This window comes from Pelodiscus sinensis, chromosome 2 (assembly GCF_052426305.1).
Source record: "Pelodiscus sinensis isolate ZL-2025 chromosome 2, ASM5242630v1, whole genome shotgun sequence".
Taxonomy (NCBI): domain Eukaryota; kingdom Metazoa; phylum Chordata; order Testudines; family Trionychidae; genus Pelodiscus; species Pelodiscus sinensis.
Window position 1 is genome coordinate 39,762,351 of NC_143053.1, and position 17,291 is coordinate 39,779,641.

Below are 17,291 nucleotides of genomic sequence, written 5' to 3' on the forward strand. Positions count from 1 at the left end.
ATCAGTTTGGCGTGGGGAGGTCTACCGTTGGGGCCGTCTTGATGGAGGTAAGTCATTCTTGGGGGACAGGCCCTGATGAGTGGGGGAATTGAGAAAGGGGGACTGCCAGGCAAGGCAAGAGAGAGTGGGGGATGGAGTGGCACTTGGAGGCTGCTCCTCGGCCACCCCTACACAGATGAGGGGGAAGGGGGCATCCTGACAAGGGGAGGGGTAGAGTGGGAGTGGGGAAGGGTCCCTCCCAAGTGCTTAGGTAACCTGTCTAACTCCCTGGTTTCTGTTTGTCTATTTGTCTCATGCTTCAGGTGGTGAGGGCCATCAATGCGGAGCTGCTGAAGAGGCTTGTCCATCTCGGGGACCTGGACAATATCATCGCCAGGTTTACCGCCCTTGGATTCCCGAACTGCAGAGGAGCCCTCGATGGGACACACATCGCAATCTGTGCACCGCCCCATCGAGCAGCCCAGTTTATAAACGGGAAGGGCTACTATTCCATGGTGCTGCAGGCCCTCATTGACCACCGGGGACACTTTACAGACATTTGTGTCAGGTGGTCGGGGCAGGCACATGATGCCCGCATATTCAGGAACGCCTAGCTATACTGCAGGTTGCAGGCAGGAACATTTTTCCTTCAGCGACACCTCGCACTCGTGGATGTGCAGATGCCGGTGTGCATAGTGGCCAATGTGGCCTACCCCCGATGCTGTGGCTCATGAAGCTCTACACTGGCCATCTGGATGTGAGCAAGGAGCTTTTCAACATGCATCTTAGCCAGGCTCGCATCCAGGTGGGAATGTGCCTTCGGCCGGCTGAAAGGGAGGTTCTGTTGCCTTCTCACATGCCTGGAGATGGGGGAACGCAACATCCCGGAGGTGGTGGCCACATGTTACACCCTCCACAACCTGGTAGAGAGGAAAGTGGAGACCTTCCTGCCGGGGTGGGGGAGAGGTGCTGATGGTGAGGAGAGGCCATTTCGGCAGCCCCGGACATCTGCCATCCGCCAGGCTCACCAGGCTGGTGTCCAAATCCGAAAGGCCCTGAGGGAGAGATTCCCAGAAGGAGCCCACTGACTCTCCCCAGGGCCTCCCCCATGGGCCCACCCCTACCTTTCCCTCCACAACCCTCACTCTCTTCCCATTCAGAACACATAGAAGACCCACTTTTCTTTGTATATAGAAAATTGCTTCATTACAAACACTAGCAGTAAAGAAAATGCATGAACTGTTGAACAAAACTTTCTCTTTTAATTGTTCACCTGTTTATCCACAGAATAAATGTGTCTGTCAAAAATAAAGATTTTGTAACATAACTGAAATGGGACCAGAGCTCCAACAGGTCTTTTATTTCAGGGCCAGACCAGGATGGTGCCCGCCTTTTGGTGCCCCTGGGTGGGTCCTCGTCTCTGTCCCGAGAAGGGCCAGAGGGGCCTTGAGGCTGGGCCATGGCTGGCACAGCTGTTCTGGCTAGCTGCCAGACAGCAAGGTGTGTCTGGGTGCCTGTGCCTTTAAGAGGCTGCAGCCAGGAACCACAGACATGTTGTACCTGAAAAGGGCTTTTTTCTGGAGGCCTTTTTTGTCAACAGAACTGGCTCCCTGTGTCCACACTTACCTTTTGTTGACAGAATTCTGGTGACAAAGGCGTTATTCCTCGTAAAAGGTTTACCACCGTCGACAAAACTGCCACATTCTGTTGACTTACTGTTGACATAACGCAGCGGTAGTGTAGATGCAGGTATAGTTTTGTCAACTTTTGTTGACAAAACCCTGTAGTCTAGACACACTTCGGGAGCTGCAGGAAGGGGCCAGTGAAGGTTAAGAGGAGATCATCACTCAGTCTGTTGGGCGGGATTTTAAATTGTGCCCACCAACTCTTAGCAGGCTCCTGTCATCTCTAGGAGAAGCCCGAGGAATCACCACACCGCTGCTGGGCAGAAGCCTCTCCCTAATCTGGTAGGTGGAGAATTTAGGGAGAGAGTGGAAGCTACTCAGCAAGCTACACTTCAAACTAAAGCTTGAGAGCCACATGTGGCTCTTATATAGTTAGCCACCCCTACTGTAAGTCATGTATTTGACAGGTCAGTTTTAGAATTTCAGAGGGGTAGCCATGTTAGTCTGTAACTGAAAATTTAAAAAAAAAATAACAAATAGCCTCACAGCACCTCAGATACTTAACAAAAATGTAGATGGTATCATGAGCTTTTGTGGGCACAACCCATCTACAGAAGTGGTTTATGCCCATGAAAGCTCATGATACCATCTATTTTTTTGTTAGTTTCTAAGGTGCTGCAAGACTAGTCGTTATTTTTTAAGTTTTTTCTGTTTTAGAATGTTCAATGTATTTTTTTCTTTTTTCACTAGAGGGAGTTCTTTCCCATTTTTATTATGTCCTCTCACTTTACCATATACATAACTATGGCATATATAACCACTAGATTTGTTTCTATTGTCCACGCCTCACATTACTGTGGTGAAATTACATGTCATTATTTCTTGTTAGGAATTATGTACAGAGTACCATCTTTACATCTTATGTCACTTTATTTTTCCAGTAGCACCTTGAAACTCTGACCCAGATTGGGGCTATTGCTCTGCTTACTCCGTCTGGTGAGTGCACGGTCTGAACCCCTGCTGCAAGCCCTAGGCCCCCCACTAATCTTCCAGCTGGTTCCTGGCCAGCCCCTCCCACCCACGGCATTTGGGGCCATGTGACACCTTCTCCCTGTGTGTCACCTGTGTCCCATGGGAGCTGCTGGATGGTGCCTGCCAGTGAGGGCAGCACATGGAGCACAATTCTCCATCTCCCCAGGGAATTGCCAGCCACTCCCAGGAGTAGCACAAGGCCAAGACAGGCACAGAGCCTGCCTCAGCCCCACTGTGTTGCTGGATTGGTAACCCTTAAGGCTGGACTAAACGCCCTGACAGACTGTATGTGGCTCATAGTTTGCCAACCCCTGCCACTGATACACTTCAGAAGTACAACTACTTAGATAGTAATAGAAATGTAGCCAAGTTAGTCTCATCTAGCTGAAACAAAAAACAGGACTATATAGCACTTTAAAGACTAACAAGATGGTTTATTAGGTGATGAGCTTTCGTGGGCCAGACCCACTTCCTCAGATCAAATTGTGGAAGAAAATTGGCATGACCATCAAATTTCAGAACAGAGGGGGATGAGGAAGAATAAAAAAAAACAAATTGTCTGTCTTGAAGTAGATGGTTTCTGGGTATTCGTCTGGCTCTTTCAATTTGTTGAGCCTCAGTTACCCACTTTACGCTGAGGCCTCAACAAAGATGCTAATTATCTTACCTATTACAAAGATAGCTTCCCCAATTATCACTTCTAATATCATTAGCTCACAGACATTTATCTCCCCTCCCATCTCCCCTCTGTTCTGAAATTTGATTTGTCCTTTTCATATGTGTTCACTTTTTTTGATTGTATCCCTTTGGTATATATGGTCATGCCAATTTTCTTCCACTATTTGATCTGAGGAATACTACTGAGATAGTTATTCCCCATTTTTTAGTTGTGCGTTTGGGTTTTCCCTTCTAAGGGAAGTCCTTTGATTTCTCTTTATTGAATTTCACCTTGTTGAACTCATACCAATAATTTTCCAATTTGTCATGGTCATTATAAATTTTAAATCTGTTGCTTTCAGACACATGCAAGCTTGCTGATGCCCGCAGAGCTAAAGCAGCCCTCTGCCTGTCATGGGCAGCAGGTAGGGAGCTACTCCTAGGTAATGGTTAACCATTACCCAGAAAGCATCACTGGTTACCCCAGCAGGCATTGTCCTGCAGCTCCCATCAGACACAGGCGACACCTGGGGAGGAGGACGAGATGTCACATGCCAGAAATGCAATTGGTGGGAAGGGCGGGCCAGCAACCAGTGGGAAGATTAGTGGGGAGCCTGGTGCCTGCAGCAGGGGTTCAGACCCTGCACTCACGAGTAGCTGTGGGGTTCAGAGTGTCTAGGTTCCACTGAAAAATAAATCACTTTGAGGCTATTTGCCATCAAAATCCAGTTTCAGCTTTTGACAACATAATTTATTCAACCCTCTCTCAATTTAAAATACTAATTTTGAAATGTACTTTAAATGTCAATCTGCCTATGTATACAAATAATCCAATTCTTTAAATCCCTCAGATCACATACTTGCAGCCTTCTTTCTCTTTGTCAGAACTTTCATTGCATTACTGCTGGACATGCATTACAGCTTCGCCTTTTTATGTTAACAGCACTTTTGACATCATTTTGTCTTGCTATCAGTGTAAGTCATGTATCCGGCTAAAATTCTCATTTTCTCCTTTTACAATTTTTAGTGTTATATGAAAATAGAATATAAATATACGATGAAACAAATTAATTCCTATAGTTACAACTAAATTTATTTTATTTTATTAAAAAAAAATCTTTTTGGTTCCTGTAGACCGGGGTGGGCACAGCGGGAGAAGGAGAAGGGTTGCCAGGTGTCCGGTATTAAACCAGACAGTCTGGTATTTTCACCTCCTGTATGGTAAAAAAAATTCAGAAAATACTGGACACCTAAAAAGTCCGGTACTTTCTGATTTTTTCCCAGACAGGCGACGAAAATCCTGGGCTGTCCAGCTCAATACGGAGGCAGCCTGGCAACTTTAGTGCTTATCAGGTTCTGCAGAGGAGCTGTCCGGCCCCGTGCAGGGAGGCAAGATGGCAGGCGGCCGCCAGCAGCCTGTTAGGGCCAAAAAGCCTCATCACACGTTTTTTAAAGGGGCCATGTTGGGATTTTTTTTTCTTAACTACTCTCAGGGTCCTTTTTTTTTTTTTTTTGGTATTTTTTCTGAAACCATCTGGCAACCGTAGGAGGAGCTCAGTCCCGCCACTCCACCCCTGGCGCAGCTGCTGGGGAGGAGGCAGCACTGGGGCTGAGACTCCTCAACGGAGCCTCGGCCACGCAGCCTAGGGCCAGCCCCGGAGGTGCCACTACTGTGGCCACGCGGTCCAGGGCCAACCCCAGGCCATATGGCTGCAGTAGCAGTGCCTCTGGGGCTGGCCCGAACTGCCTGGCCACGGCACCTCCAGGGCCACCTTCCGGGTCAGCCCGCAGCCATTTCCAAAATTTGCGAAGTGGCCCTTGTTAGAGAAAAGAAACTGTCCCCCCAGTAAAAAAGTTTGGCCAGGCCGCTCTTGCTACAGTGGGCTGCAGGACTCCTTGGGTACATCTAAACTACATGGCTCCGTCGACGGAGCCATGTAGATTTGTTTTTTTGGCAAAGGCAAATGAAGCCGCGATTTAAATGATCGCGGCTTCATTTAAATTTACATGGCTGCCACGCTGAGCCGACAAACAGCTGATCAGCTGTTTGTCGGCTCAGCACGCTAGTCTGGACGCTCCCCTGCCGACATCAAAGCCTTTTGTCAGCAGCCCCGGTAAACCTCATCCCATGAGGAATAACGGGGCTGCCGACAAAGGGCTTTGATGTCGGCAGGGGAGCGTCCAGACTAGCGCGCTGAGCCGACAAACAGCTGATCATCTGTTTGTCAGCTCAGCGCGGCAGCCATGTAAATTTAAATGAAGCCGCGATCATTTAAATCGCGGCTTCATTTGCCTTTGCCTATCTGTCTAATCTACATGGCTCCATCCTTTGAGAGTAACCGGCCGCACCCTTCCTGCATACCATTGCCTTTAGAAAAAGGGAAGGTGTGAAAAGGGGAAAATAGCCTCAGACTCTCTCACCCGTCACCTTGGCGTGAGAACTGCGGGGCTTACCTGGTCGCATGAAACCTGCACAGTTTCAGCCCAACCCCTGGGACACAGACCCCCCCCCCACTTGGTGACCATTGGGCCATATATGGTAATATTCAAGCACGGGAAAGCAATGTGCAGATTTGGGGATAAATACCCATCGCACAGTTTGCTCGAGGAGGTCTTCGCAACACACGTACCACCGTGCGTGTGCCTTCTCGTAGACTTCAAAGCGCTGCCGGCCTGCTCAACCGACCAGCCACCTCCCCCGACTCTCGGGCGTAACCAAGGCCTTCGCAACCGAACCGATATCTGTGAAATGTTCCGTGTGCTGTGTAAGTTGGTATGTATGATTTGATTTTTCCTTGTTGTATAAGCTTAGTGTTGTAGTTGTTTTTGGGTAGTACATAGAGTTTGTAGTTATCACTGTTATTTAATTAGTGTAGCTGGATATTTTAAGATTAGAGACTATTCCCCTTGCCATTCCCATCCTTATATCTGACACGTTTAACTAGAAATCATAGAATAAATATAATAAATACTGTAAATTCATTATTAACACGGTCTATTAAAAATCTTAGAATAAATACTATAAATTCACCACTGTCATAAATAAATATTTTTTATTTGATAAAACTGTCCACCTGGTTCTGTCCTTCCCCCCCTTGGGTATGCATCATCGGACCTGTGATTCTCACGACAGCCCTCATTCCAAAATTATTGCACACCTCTGCTGTAGACAATGCTGTTTTCACACAAACTTTGGCTGTGAACTAGAACTAAGGATAACATTTTTCTAAAAGCATGCAAGAGGCTAAACCTCAAGTCCTAAGTGTATTCCTTGCAGCATCCAGCCCCATATCACCTGAACACCCTCAGAAACACCAGGCCTACTTTTCCCAAAGGAAGAGTATACAACCAGCTGGCAAGACTCAACTCCAGATCACCACTTTGCTTTATATCACAGAATTTACATTATATTTATAGCAAAAACAAGGATAAGTTTATCATCAAAGTACCAAAATACAAGGGACAGTAAGAACACTGACACCAAAGGGTTTCATATAAAAACAAAATCATAACCATTTTTGTCTAGAAAGCAAGTTAACAGTTGCTCATCAAAACATTGAAGGTAACACCCTCAATGACTCTTACACATTTAAAACTCACAAAGTATCCCCTACTCCAGGTCTAATTTTACACACCAATGATGCATACATCAAAGTAAGATAAACAGAACCAGAGGATCATGACATGAAGATTGACAGGTTACATGAAATAATTTGCTCAAAGCATCTTTATGTATATTCATGTCCATAAGTCCATTTAATAAATCATGGGGGGGGGGGGAGAAGAAGAGTGTCACAGATGGATTTCCACTCCATACATCTGAAGCATCAGAACATCAGTAATCTTAATGGACCCATGGGAAGGGTGACAGGAGAGGGATCACTTGATGATTTCCTGTTCTGTTCATTCCCTGTGGCCTGACCCACTATGGCTGTTCTTATGTTCTGTTAGCCAATTGCATGGGATTTTACACCCCGGTGCCTACACACCCCTTAGAGCGGGGTAAGTACTTCACTCCTAAGGCACCCTTTGGACATGCGTTTCCCAAGACGAGGGATGAGCAGCGTGATAGGCTTGTCCCTGGAGCCGCACGTAACGTTCTTTGATACATTAAAATGCCCGTCTAGCCGCAGTGTCTATGCCCCGCCTCTGCGCCTCTTACAGCAGCCAGGTCCGGGCTGAGCGGAGCCAACGGACCAAGCCTACACAGCGACTCCCCGCAGCCCCGCCAGACCAGCCCCGCCCCCTCCCACAAGTCAGAGAACAAGCCCCCGCAGGCTCCCAGCCCCCTCGCAGAGTCCCGCCCCCCAGTGCCCGCGGGAAAAGCTCGCTAGCGGGCGGGGCTCGGGCGGCTGCCAGACCTCAGGGCTGGGGCGAGACTCTGCTGGCTCCTCCCCCACAAAGCTAAGACCCAATCGAGGCTTTCACCAACCTTAGCACCACCTCTCCCCGTCACGTAGCGACAGCCGCCTCGGGCCGCTTGCGCCGGCCTAGGTCAACCCGGAAGGGGCGGAGCAAAGTAACATCTCGCGAGAGCGCGCGCGCCGGGCCACGGGGGATTTGCGCTGCATTGTGGGAGCTCTTTCCTTTCTTGTTGCCCGGCCATCTTGGAGGCGCGTTTCGGGTGAGCGGGGCTCCGCGGGGCCGGGCAGGGGCGATGCGGGCGGGGCCGGTGCTGGGCAATAATCTTCTCGTTTGTGTTTCAGCTACCGCCGGACCCCACGTGAGGCAGCAACATGGTGGCCGCGAAGAAAACGGTGAGTGAGTGAGTGAGTGAGCGGGGCGGGCCCGGCGCTCACGTGGCGGCGGCAGGTTGCGGGGAGGCCTGGGGCTCGGGGGCTGGGGCTCGGGGGCTGGTTGGCGGCTGGTCTCCCGGTGTCGGGAGCTGGCTGGAGGAGGAGCGGCCAGAGAGCAGCTGGGGTGAGGGGCACAGCGGGCCCCTGTGAATGGGGGAGGCAGGGTGCCCTGGGTCACCTTGGGAGGCCTGTCACCGGGCTCGTTCAGTTGGCAGGCGACGCTCGCTCCTGGCGCAGGGTGGTATCGTCATGCCCCTGGCTGTGCTGGGCTGTCCCCCACCTCGCTCTTCTGTGAGCCCCGTGTGGCAGCCCGCCTCGTTATCACTGACAGCCTCGTATTCCCTCGCCTGGGGCTGTGCTCAGCTAGAGGCTTTACTAACTAGTTTTATGGGGGGGTCAGGCAGCATTATTGCCTAACTATTCCAGAACCAAGTTGGGGTATGTGTGTTGGAGCATTTAAGTCTTCCTTCCAGTATGTTATAACTTGTGATCAGTGTACATTCATTTTTGTACCCTCGAAAATATGAGGGGGGTGTTCTGTAAGTTGTCCTTTATAATTACAAAATGTACAACTTTACGAACATTGTACAAAAATAACTCCAGCATCCTTTTAATAGTGATCACTGTCACTATGATTGTATGAAAGATATACAGAGGACAGGGTCTGCTGTTTAGATTGCAATTAAAATGGGGTTACTCGATGCTTCCTTCTAAATCTACTGTGTCTTGGACAGTTAAATTATGGCTTACAGGATCTTGCCAATATTCTGGCACTAAAAGGGATAGGCTCATACTAGAATTTCAGAACAATACAACATAAAATGAGTAGTAGTTTTTATTTAAATGCCAGTTAGTTTTTCATTGCATTTAAGGTGTAGATAGTTATCTTATCTTGAAATCTGAGGAATGGTGTCATGCTATGTTAAAACAAAAACAATTACAAGCTTTTTTGTAACTTGGATGTTTAGACATGAGTTACTTTAAGCTTTCTACTATTCAAAAGATTATGAACCAAAAACCTTATATTTAGTTAAAGCTCCAGTTCATTATTTGTGTTAAATGCATTACTTCATATACCTTAACTGTTACAGAAAAAGTCACTGGAGTCTATAAACTCAAGGCTTCAGCTGGTTATGAAAAGCGGTAAATATGTACTAGGATACAAACAGACTCTGAAAATGATCCGGCAGGGCAAAGCCAAGCTGGTTATCTTAGCCAACAACTGTCCTGCTTTGAGGTAAGTATAATTCTATTGAAAATTTTAATTCCTGTAAAAGTGTTTCTAAATTATGCTGCCTGTCTTCGATACAGCAAAGGAAGCTTATTAATATTTGTTGCATTTAGCATGACAGAAATAACGTTAAGGGTATAGCAAAGGGTCTGTTTACACTATTTTGAGCACACATGCATAATAACTTTTAGTCCATGTATACAATTTGGCGGAAAGTAAGTTTTAATGGTGATACTGGTTTTGAAATATTTGCAGAATATTATACTAAGTGTGATTGCTGGAGGGAGGGAGTGGTGGTTGACACAACTTGCAGCTCAGAGGCCAGATGAAAGGCAGGCTAGGTGTGTGAAAGAACTGGATACAATTCGCTTTAGTGCCTCTGTCACGAATGGGGGTCTTAGCGTTTATTTTAGTAATCGTGTAGCCACAACAATTTTTAGTGATTGCAGTTTTAAAATACTCCCTAAGGGTGGGGCTGACACCATTGTGCTCCTGGCCCTGCTATTGGAGAGCTCCCTGCCACCCTGTGGTGCTGCCTTTATCAGAGGCAGCAGTGTGGGGTAGCTAGCGGATCCAGTCTGAGGGGAGCTGGTTTAAAAAATGGACCCCTGCACAGACCAGCTCCCCCCTACTGCCCAGTACTTTTGTCTCTGATAAAGAGGCTGAACAGTATGGGGTAGCAGCAGCCACTAGTCTTGGGATCCCTGGGCTTGCTGTGGACAGATTGCTCAGGTATTTTGCCTGCTTCTCCTCTTCTCTCAGGATGCTGCTTGTGATTTAGAGGCAGCAGCAATGGGGGAGGAGGGCAGGTGGCTCTGCAGAACCGCTGCTCTGAAAGAGGCAGTGGGGGGACAGGCAGCTCTGTGGAAACTGGCGTTTGCAGAGAATCAGCTTAAGCTAGTTTGCCACAGGCACCCTTGCCTTCCCCATGGCCCCACAGGCAGCAAGGTGTTTATGTAGTTCTTACGACTAACCGATAATCCCAGGCTTATCGGTTAATTGTTTAAATGTCCAGGGTTCACTGAGTGGCAGCGAGCCCCGCTTGCCACCTGCGTGGTTCTGTGCTCTGCGCATGTGCAGATCGCTCTGCACCGGCTCTTCCAGGGTGTAATCTAGTCGCCACAGGCGAGTAGATTACATTGTTTGTTGAGCCCTGTAAATGTCTATGCGCTAACATCACTAGTCACCAACAGAAGCTCAGATTTCTGTTTCCCAGTCTGTTCAGCATCTGACCACCTGCCTTCCCCAACCCTCATCAGCTACAGGTTCCAGTGACCAATGTGTCAAGGGGCCCTGCTCAGCTCCCACTCCCTGTCAGCAGTCTATATTTGCATCTCCTGTTGGCCCTTCTTCCCCTCTACTAAGGGGCCTTGCTGCTATTTGAACAGCCCCTTGGGCCCTCTGGAAAAGACATCACTAACTATAGCTGCCAGACCCCAATCTTGACAAACCGAATTGGCCTTGTATCTCAGAACTGTGATTAGGAAGTGGGAGTCCCCCTGAGGAGACATGGTGACCACCCCCAATACACCTAAACTGGAGGAATAAAATAAAGTTCTCTGCTCCATCTAAAACTTTGGAAGTGTGGTTAGGTTTCAAACTAGTCTGATGTCCCATTGAAGGATTCATTTGATGGGAATGAGTGAGTGTACCACTTTCTGATATGTAGTTTTTAATTCTCAGAAAATCAGAGATTGAGTACTATGCTATGTTGGCGAAGACTGGTGTGCACCACTACAGTGGCAACAATATTGAATTGGGTACAGCATGTGGAAAATACTACAGAGTGTGCACACTGGCTATCATTGATCCAGGTATGTGTATCTTGCAACTTTGACAACATACTAACCTACGGTCCCCACCCTGACACTCTTGCTCCTTTTGCTTATTTAAGACTCAATCACCAAAAAAACATTAACTGGATTTGCTATTCTGTTTAATCCTGGGTCATTTTTAAATAGGATTACCACTGACTAACGTATTCTAAAGATCCACAATTCCAAAGGCTTTGGATTTGAATAGGGCAAGTAGAATAAGAGTCCCTGAAAATCCTACCAGTTTGTGCTTTATTTTGTTTTGAGTGGTTAATTCAAAGATCAATGACCTGGACAGCATTGCCAGGACACAACTCTTTTTTTTAAGTATAATTCATATGCTTGACACTGCATGTTTTCTTTCTTGGGCTTGCTTTACCTCAGCAATCTATTTTCCCCCATTAAAGTGGATCTTTACAATAATTTGCAGTGGATGGTAATCCTGTTTAGAAATGGCCAATTAATGTGGCTCAGATACAATCTCTAATCCAGTTTTTCTTTTTGGACATACAAGCTTGAAAGTGAACATGATTGCTAATACTCTAACCTTTCTCATTTAAAGTGATTGTCAGCAGTGAGCAAAAAATAATTATTGTCTCTTGAAATCTGTGGGCTTAAAGCATAGGGAACTTCAGGGCCCACAGCCAAATTGGCCCGTGGCTTGCCCGGGTCCAGCCTCTGAGACTCAGGGCTTCCCCCGCTCCCAGAATTGGGGTAGCTGTGCTTGTGCTTTAGCCTCCCCACCACACCGCAGGTCTGGAGCACTCCATCTACTAGGCTGCCCCCCCACCCCCGGTGTGAGAGGGGACTGTGGGAAGTGTCTTCCTTCTCAGTCTGTGGATCCACATCAGTGAAGGGGTGTGTGTATGTGCGTGTGCGCGTGTGCTGTCGTGTCTCTCTTCCCCCCCCCCAGCACTACTTGTGTATGGTCCCTGACTGATTTTTTTCTGTGGGTCCAGAGGCCCCTGATGCAAAACAGATTCGCCACTCTGGGCTAAAGGGTGTTTGCTTAAAACCTCTAAGATGACAACTCAAACATTTGCTTGTCTTTAATTTGCACCAAACTATTCATAAACAGTCCAATTCTGCTGTTTGACAATGCATCAGTTAAGGATGTTAAATTTAGATAATCCCAGCACTAAATCCTGCTCCCCTTCTTGCTGCCTGATAGAGGCGGCAAAGGGGGGAAAGAAGCTAGTTGAGTCACTAGTTAACTATCTGATAAGCCTTTGCTTATCAGACACAACTAGTTGTTGCTTTCAGCCAATTTGAATGCCTGCTTAAAGATGGGTGATAGAGATGCAGCTGTGTTAGTCTAGTCTAGCTGAAACAAAAGACAGGAGTATGCAGCACTTTAAAGACTAACAAGACGGTTTATTAGGTGATGAGCTTTTGCTTAAAGATGGTTTTCTCTCTCTCCTACATGTACCATTATGGAGTTGAGTAACTCTTTGAAGTTTCACTACATCTAGTTATTGTGTGATATAAATACAGTATGGAATTTTATTTTTAGATGCTTAATTTAGCTCTTAAGTCTGTATAATACTTCTGCTTTTGAGTTGATATTGTGTATGCTGCAGATATGATTGCTGCCTTGATATTTTAGTGATCAGACTAATCACTTGCTGTATTAAAACTGTGCAATGGACTTGCAATCTCTTAAATACTTTCCTTTCAAATAGTATATTTCTGAGAGTGGCCTTTATCCTCAAAACTATTTGTTGGTGCTAACTCTATTGAGTCTTTTAATGTGGTAGAATTTTCAAAAGCCCAGTGAACAGATTTGTAAGTGGAAGCTATTGTTTGTTGTGGAGTGACTAACTTAAAATAGTTTCCAGGCTTAAAGTGCACAGCTATTATGGAAATAGTTCTCCTGTATTTGTAAATGGATTTTGCTATAACCGCTTTCATGAGATGTATTTTTTTTTTCATTTGCAGGTGATTCTGACATCATTAGAAGCATGCCAGAGCAGACCAGTGAAAAGTAAAAAATGGAAAAATGGTCCTTCTTTCTATAATAAAACTGGTTATAGACTTGTTTTGAAGAATTGTATTTTGTATTAATTATATTGTTTGGGGCACAAGTTTACAAATAGAGACTGATTACTATTACTGTGCCTCCTTTTCATTTATAATTGTTTTCTGCAGGAAAAAGTGTAACATTTTTATAGGCTTTGGATTTGAATAGGGCACGTGGAATAAGAGTCCCTGAAAATTCTAACTTTGTGCTTTATTTTGTTTTTGAGTGGTTAATTCAATGGGAGTAGGTCTTAAAACTGCCTTAAAAATCAATTTAATCGGAGATAAGCCTGAGGTGTGGAAACAAAATGGAGCTTATAAGAATGTTTAAAAATATAAAGACAAAAGAGGCTATTTGAAGTAAAAATTCTTCAAGATCCATGGAAGAGAAGATTTTTTTTTTATTATTATTCCAAGAGGAATGTTGGAATTTTTTACATAGGGTATGACTTAACCATAAAATCCTTATTAAATCACATGGCTTTATTAAATTAAATGGTTGAAGAGGTATTTAACATCTCTAAATGTGCCTAAAAAACCCTAAATAATAAGCAGTTTACTCCACAAGTAAAAATGTTTTATAAGCATTTAATCACGATACCTACGAAAGGTCTAGGCACCATGGTTTTAATCATGTATTGGTCGGCTTAAACTCAGTCGGGTAGGTATAAATGAGGAATCCTTGAATTTATTTTTTGTTACATTTTATCAAACAAGTGATGTCATTACCAATTATCAGACCTTCACAAATGCCAGATGAAAACTTCATCTACAGCCCGTTACTTACTACAACTGGTATCCAATTATTTGTCACTTCTTTGCTTTAGCTGAAACCATAAATGAAAGAACACTGGTATTTTGAAAGGTCAGTGCAAATTTGACAACTCTTCTTTCCCAGGATTTCATTATTTTTGGTTTCATGTTTTGGTCTATGTATGTTAATATCAAAACTCAGTGTAAAAGCCTAGTTCACATGAGATTTGCATGGACCTACATTTTTAAAGGGCGAATTCATTTCAATATATCAGAACAGTGTCTCTCAAAATCTGAGAAGTAGCAATGAGGCATAGGGTTATTTTAATATGACGGGTTGTGGGACCCAACTTCACACCTTAAGGCTATGTCTACGCTGGTGGGTTCTTGTGCAATAACCAGCAGAATGTCCACACTGCCTGCCCACTCTTGCACAAGATGATTTACAGTAAAGCGTGAGAAGAGAGGGCTGCTTGTGCAAGAGTGCAGTGTGAATGTGTGGCAGGGTTTCTTGTGTAAGAAAGCCCTATGGCTAAAATGACCATCAGAGCTTTCTTGCGCAAGAGAGCGTCCACACTGCCATGGGTGCTCTTGCGCAAAAGCATGTGGTCGTGTGGACATGTTCTTGTGCAAGAACATCTTTCGCAGGAGTTCCTGCAAAAGAACCTGCCAGTGTAGACCTAGCCTAAGGGTTTAAGTGTGCATGTGGTGGGTTGTTGGTTTTTTTAACAGAAAGTACTGTGGGTCCCTTCTGAAGACCATGGGATTTTTTAAGATTTATTCAGACCACTATTAAGCTTAAGAATCTTGGTCTCTCCTCCTGGGGGGAGATGATCTTTCTGTACTGGGCCTGTATGGAAGTCATTGGTGCTATAATTTACTACAAATGAGTATTTAAGTGAGAGGTCAACTTCTCTGCAGGCATCTAGTAAAAAAGAATGCACAGTAAAACTACAACTTCTCTCCTGGGTGGTTCTAACTTTTCAGCAATCTAAAATAGCCATACAAAATACATACACAACATTGTAGTAAATGGCTGCTGAATCATTCATTGATTTGTGTGTCTTCTGAAGGGTAAGAATCTTTGCAGATTACATCCATTAAAATCTGAAGGCATTTATTTAGCTAAATACTGGAAAATTAACCCCTTGATCTTTAAATATTTATATTAGGATCCTTTCATTTTCAGAGGAAGCTTGTTTTTAAAATGCTTTTATAAAATATACAATTTGCCTGTTTAAATTCCAGTTATTTAAATTGGACAGTACACTAACCTCCACTTGATTATTAACAGGTGTTTAGTGTAAAAACTAAGTATCTATACTTAAGTATTTGATGTTTAAATTTCTTGGAGAAGGGTGAGGAAGGGTGTTTGGCATCTGTCAACTTCTGAAAGCAGATACTAATACAGATTTCAAATACAATGTAAACTCTGGATGTATGCTAGGAAGCACATAAGATGAAACTGCATTCATTTACCTCTTCTAGAAAGGGGGATTGAGCTAAATGTCAGATTGAAAGTCTCTTGCTTAACTAATGCTCTGACAGGAACTATATGTAGATTTTCTTTGACTATTCTGAAGAACTAATGGATCTTTTGGAAAAGAATTGGATGCAGAATTTCTTGTAATCTCATATCGCAAGTGCAGAATCCCTTTACTGCTTCAGTCTAGTTTCAGAGATTCTTTGTAACAGTAATGTTTTTCTTTACCAGTTAATTTGTTGCAAAAGGAGATTCATTAAGAATTGAGAGTCCAAAGCTGTAAATGTTTGAAAATTCATTTTCTCATTGTACTTAAATAGCTTAGTGCTTTTTATTCAGCAGTGTACATTCATGCAAGACCTATGTGAGTTAGTTTTTTGGTTTTTTGTTTTGTTTTTTACTTTTCAGCTGAAGCAAATTCATGTCATAACCTTTGTGTCTATCACACTTGAATACTAAATTCTGTCCTCAAGCAACTTTTTGGTTTTGTCTACATTGCAGAGCTATCTTGGGATACCAGAAGTATCCTGAAATAGCTATTCCTACATCTATTGAAGCAGCCTGTTTCACAATAGATTTTGAAATAACAGGCAGCTTATTTCAATGTCCCGGTAACCCTGAGTTACTTCAAAATTACCTTTAAAGAAGCTATGGAAATTGCTTAGAACAAATTGCATAATTATTTTGAGGTAAGGTTACAGTATAGATGGCACCCTTTGATACCTTCTGCTCCTGTAAGTGCAGTAAACACATGCCAATTTTGGAGTTATCAAACTGAACCACTACTCTTCAGTCTGCAGGGAGGGATGTCCTATTACAATAGTAAGTTTGTAGAAGTTATGCTTCCATCGCCACAATGGATTAACTATTTTAACAAGAATGTAGAAAAGGTAACTGATGTTCTGGAACAGAGGTAGGAAATAACTATTTTGGGAAGCTGAAATCAGAAGGGCTACGTCTAGACTGGCCCCTAATTCCGGAAGAGGCATGCAAAGCAGGTAAGTCAGAATAGGGAAATCCGTGGGGGATTTAAATAAACATGTCCGCTGCTTTTTTCCTGGCTTGGGGGAAAGCTGGAAAAAAGCGTCTAGACTGGCGCGATCCTCCAGAATAAAGCCCTTTTCCGGAGGATCTCTTATTCCTACTTTCAGGTAGGAATAAGAGATCCTCCGGAAAAGGGCTTTATTCTGGAGGATCGCGCCAGTCTATATGCTTTTTTTCGGCTTTTCCCCAAGCCGGGAAAAAAAGCGGCAGACATGTTTATTTAAATCCCGCGGGGGGTATTTAAATCCCCCGCGGATTTCCCTATTCTGACTTACCTGCTTTGCATGCCTCTTCCGGAATTAGGGCCAGTCTAGACATAGCCAAGGGGACTTGTTTAATTCATGTCCATATGTTAAATGTTTATGGGCACAGCAAGAAACAACATGCTATATATACAGGGCTCAACAAATCCGCTTATCTACTCGCCACTAGATTTCAGCCGGTCGCCCCATTCACTGGCAGTTTGCGCATGCTCAGTGCAGGCCTGGCGAGTGGTTTTTGCCGCGGTTTGTCAAGCCATGTGTATATATAACACTCTTCGAAGAGGATGTTAGTAACAAAACTAATGGAATTTGACGGAAAGAAAAAATACACCCTTCAAGTTTCTTGGAGAACAGAGTTGGTTTTCATCTGTAAGCATTCTCCTGAAATAACATCTGTCGCAGCTTTAGCTTCAGGCATATACGCAGATTTATTTACTCATGACAAAACCCCCCACAACTGGAAGATTTTTTTCAGAGACTGGAAGCAGAAGGTGAAATTGCAGTTCAGGAAAACTTGTTCAGGTCTGCTCAGTTGACATTGTCTTGGGTTTTGTTTTGATAAGAAACAGTTTCACTTTGACATTAGCCACATGTT

General features: G+C 44.6%; 2 protein-coding genes across 2 annotated transcripts in view; one reads left to right on the forward strand and one right to left on the reverse strand.

The window, feature by feature from the left end:
• ERICH5 (glutamate rich 5) overlaps positions 1 to 7,826 on the reverse strand; it is a 41,778-nt gene extending 33,952 nt beyond the window's left edge. The window contains exon 1 of the mRNA XM_075920326.2: positions 7,726 to 7,826. The gene's annotated coding sequence lies outside the window, so the exon portion shown is untranslated. The remainder of the gene's footprint in view (positions 1 to 7,725) is intronic.
• A 74-nt stretch (positions 7,827 to 7,900) lies between these two features.
• RPL30 (ribosomal protein L30) lies at positions 7,901 to 13,171 on the forward strand. The gene is made up of 5 exons (NM_001286924.1): positions 7,901 to 7,917; positions 8,000 to 8,050; positions 9,181 to 9,326; positions 11,004 to 11,134; positions 13,073 to 13,171. Exons 2-5 carry the CDS (start codon positions 8,030 to 8,032, stop codon positions 13,120 to 13,122), a joined length of 348 nt encoding a protein of 115 aa, NP_001273853.1. The 5' UTR covers positions 7,901 to 7,917; positions 8,000 to 8,029; the 3' UTR covers positions 13,123 to 13,171.
• The last annotated feature ends 4,120 nt before the right edge of the window (positions 13,172 to 17,291 follow it).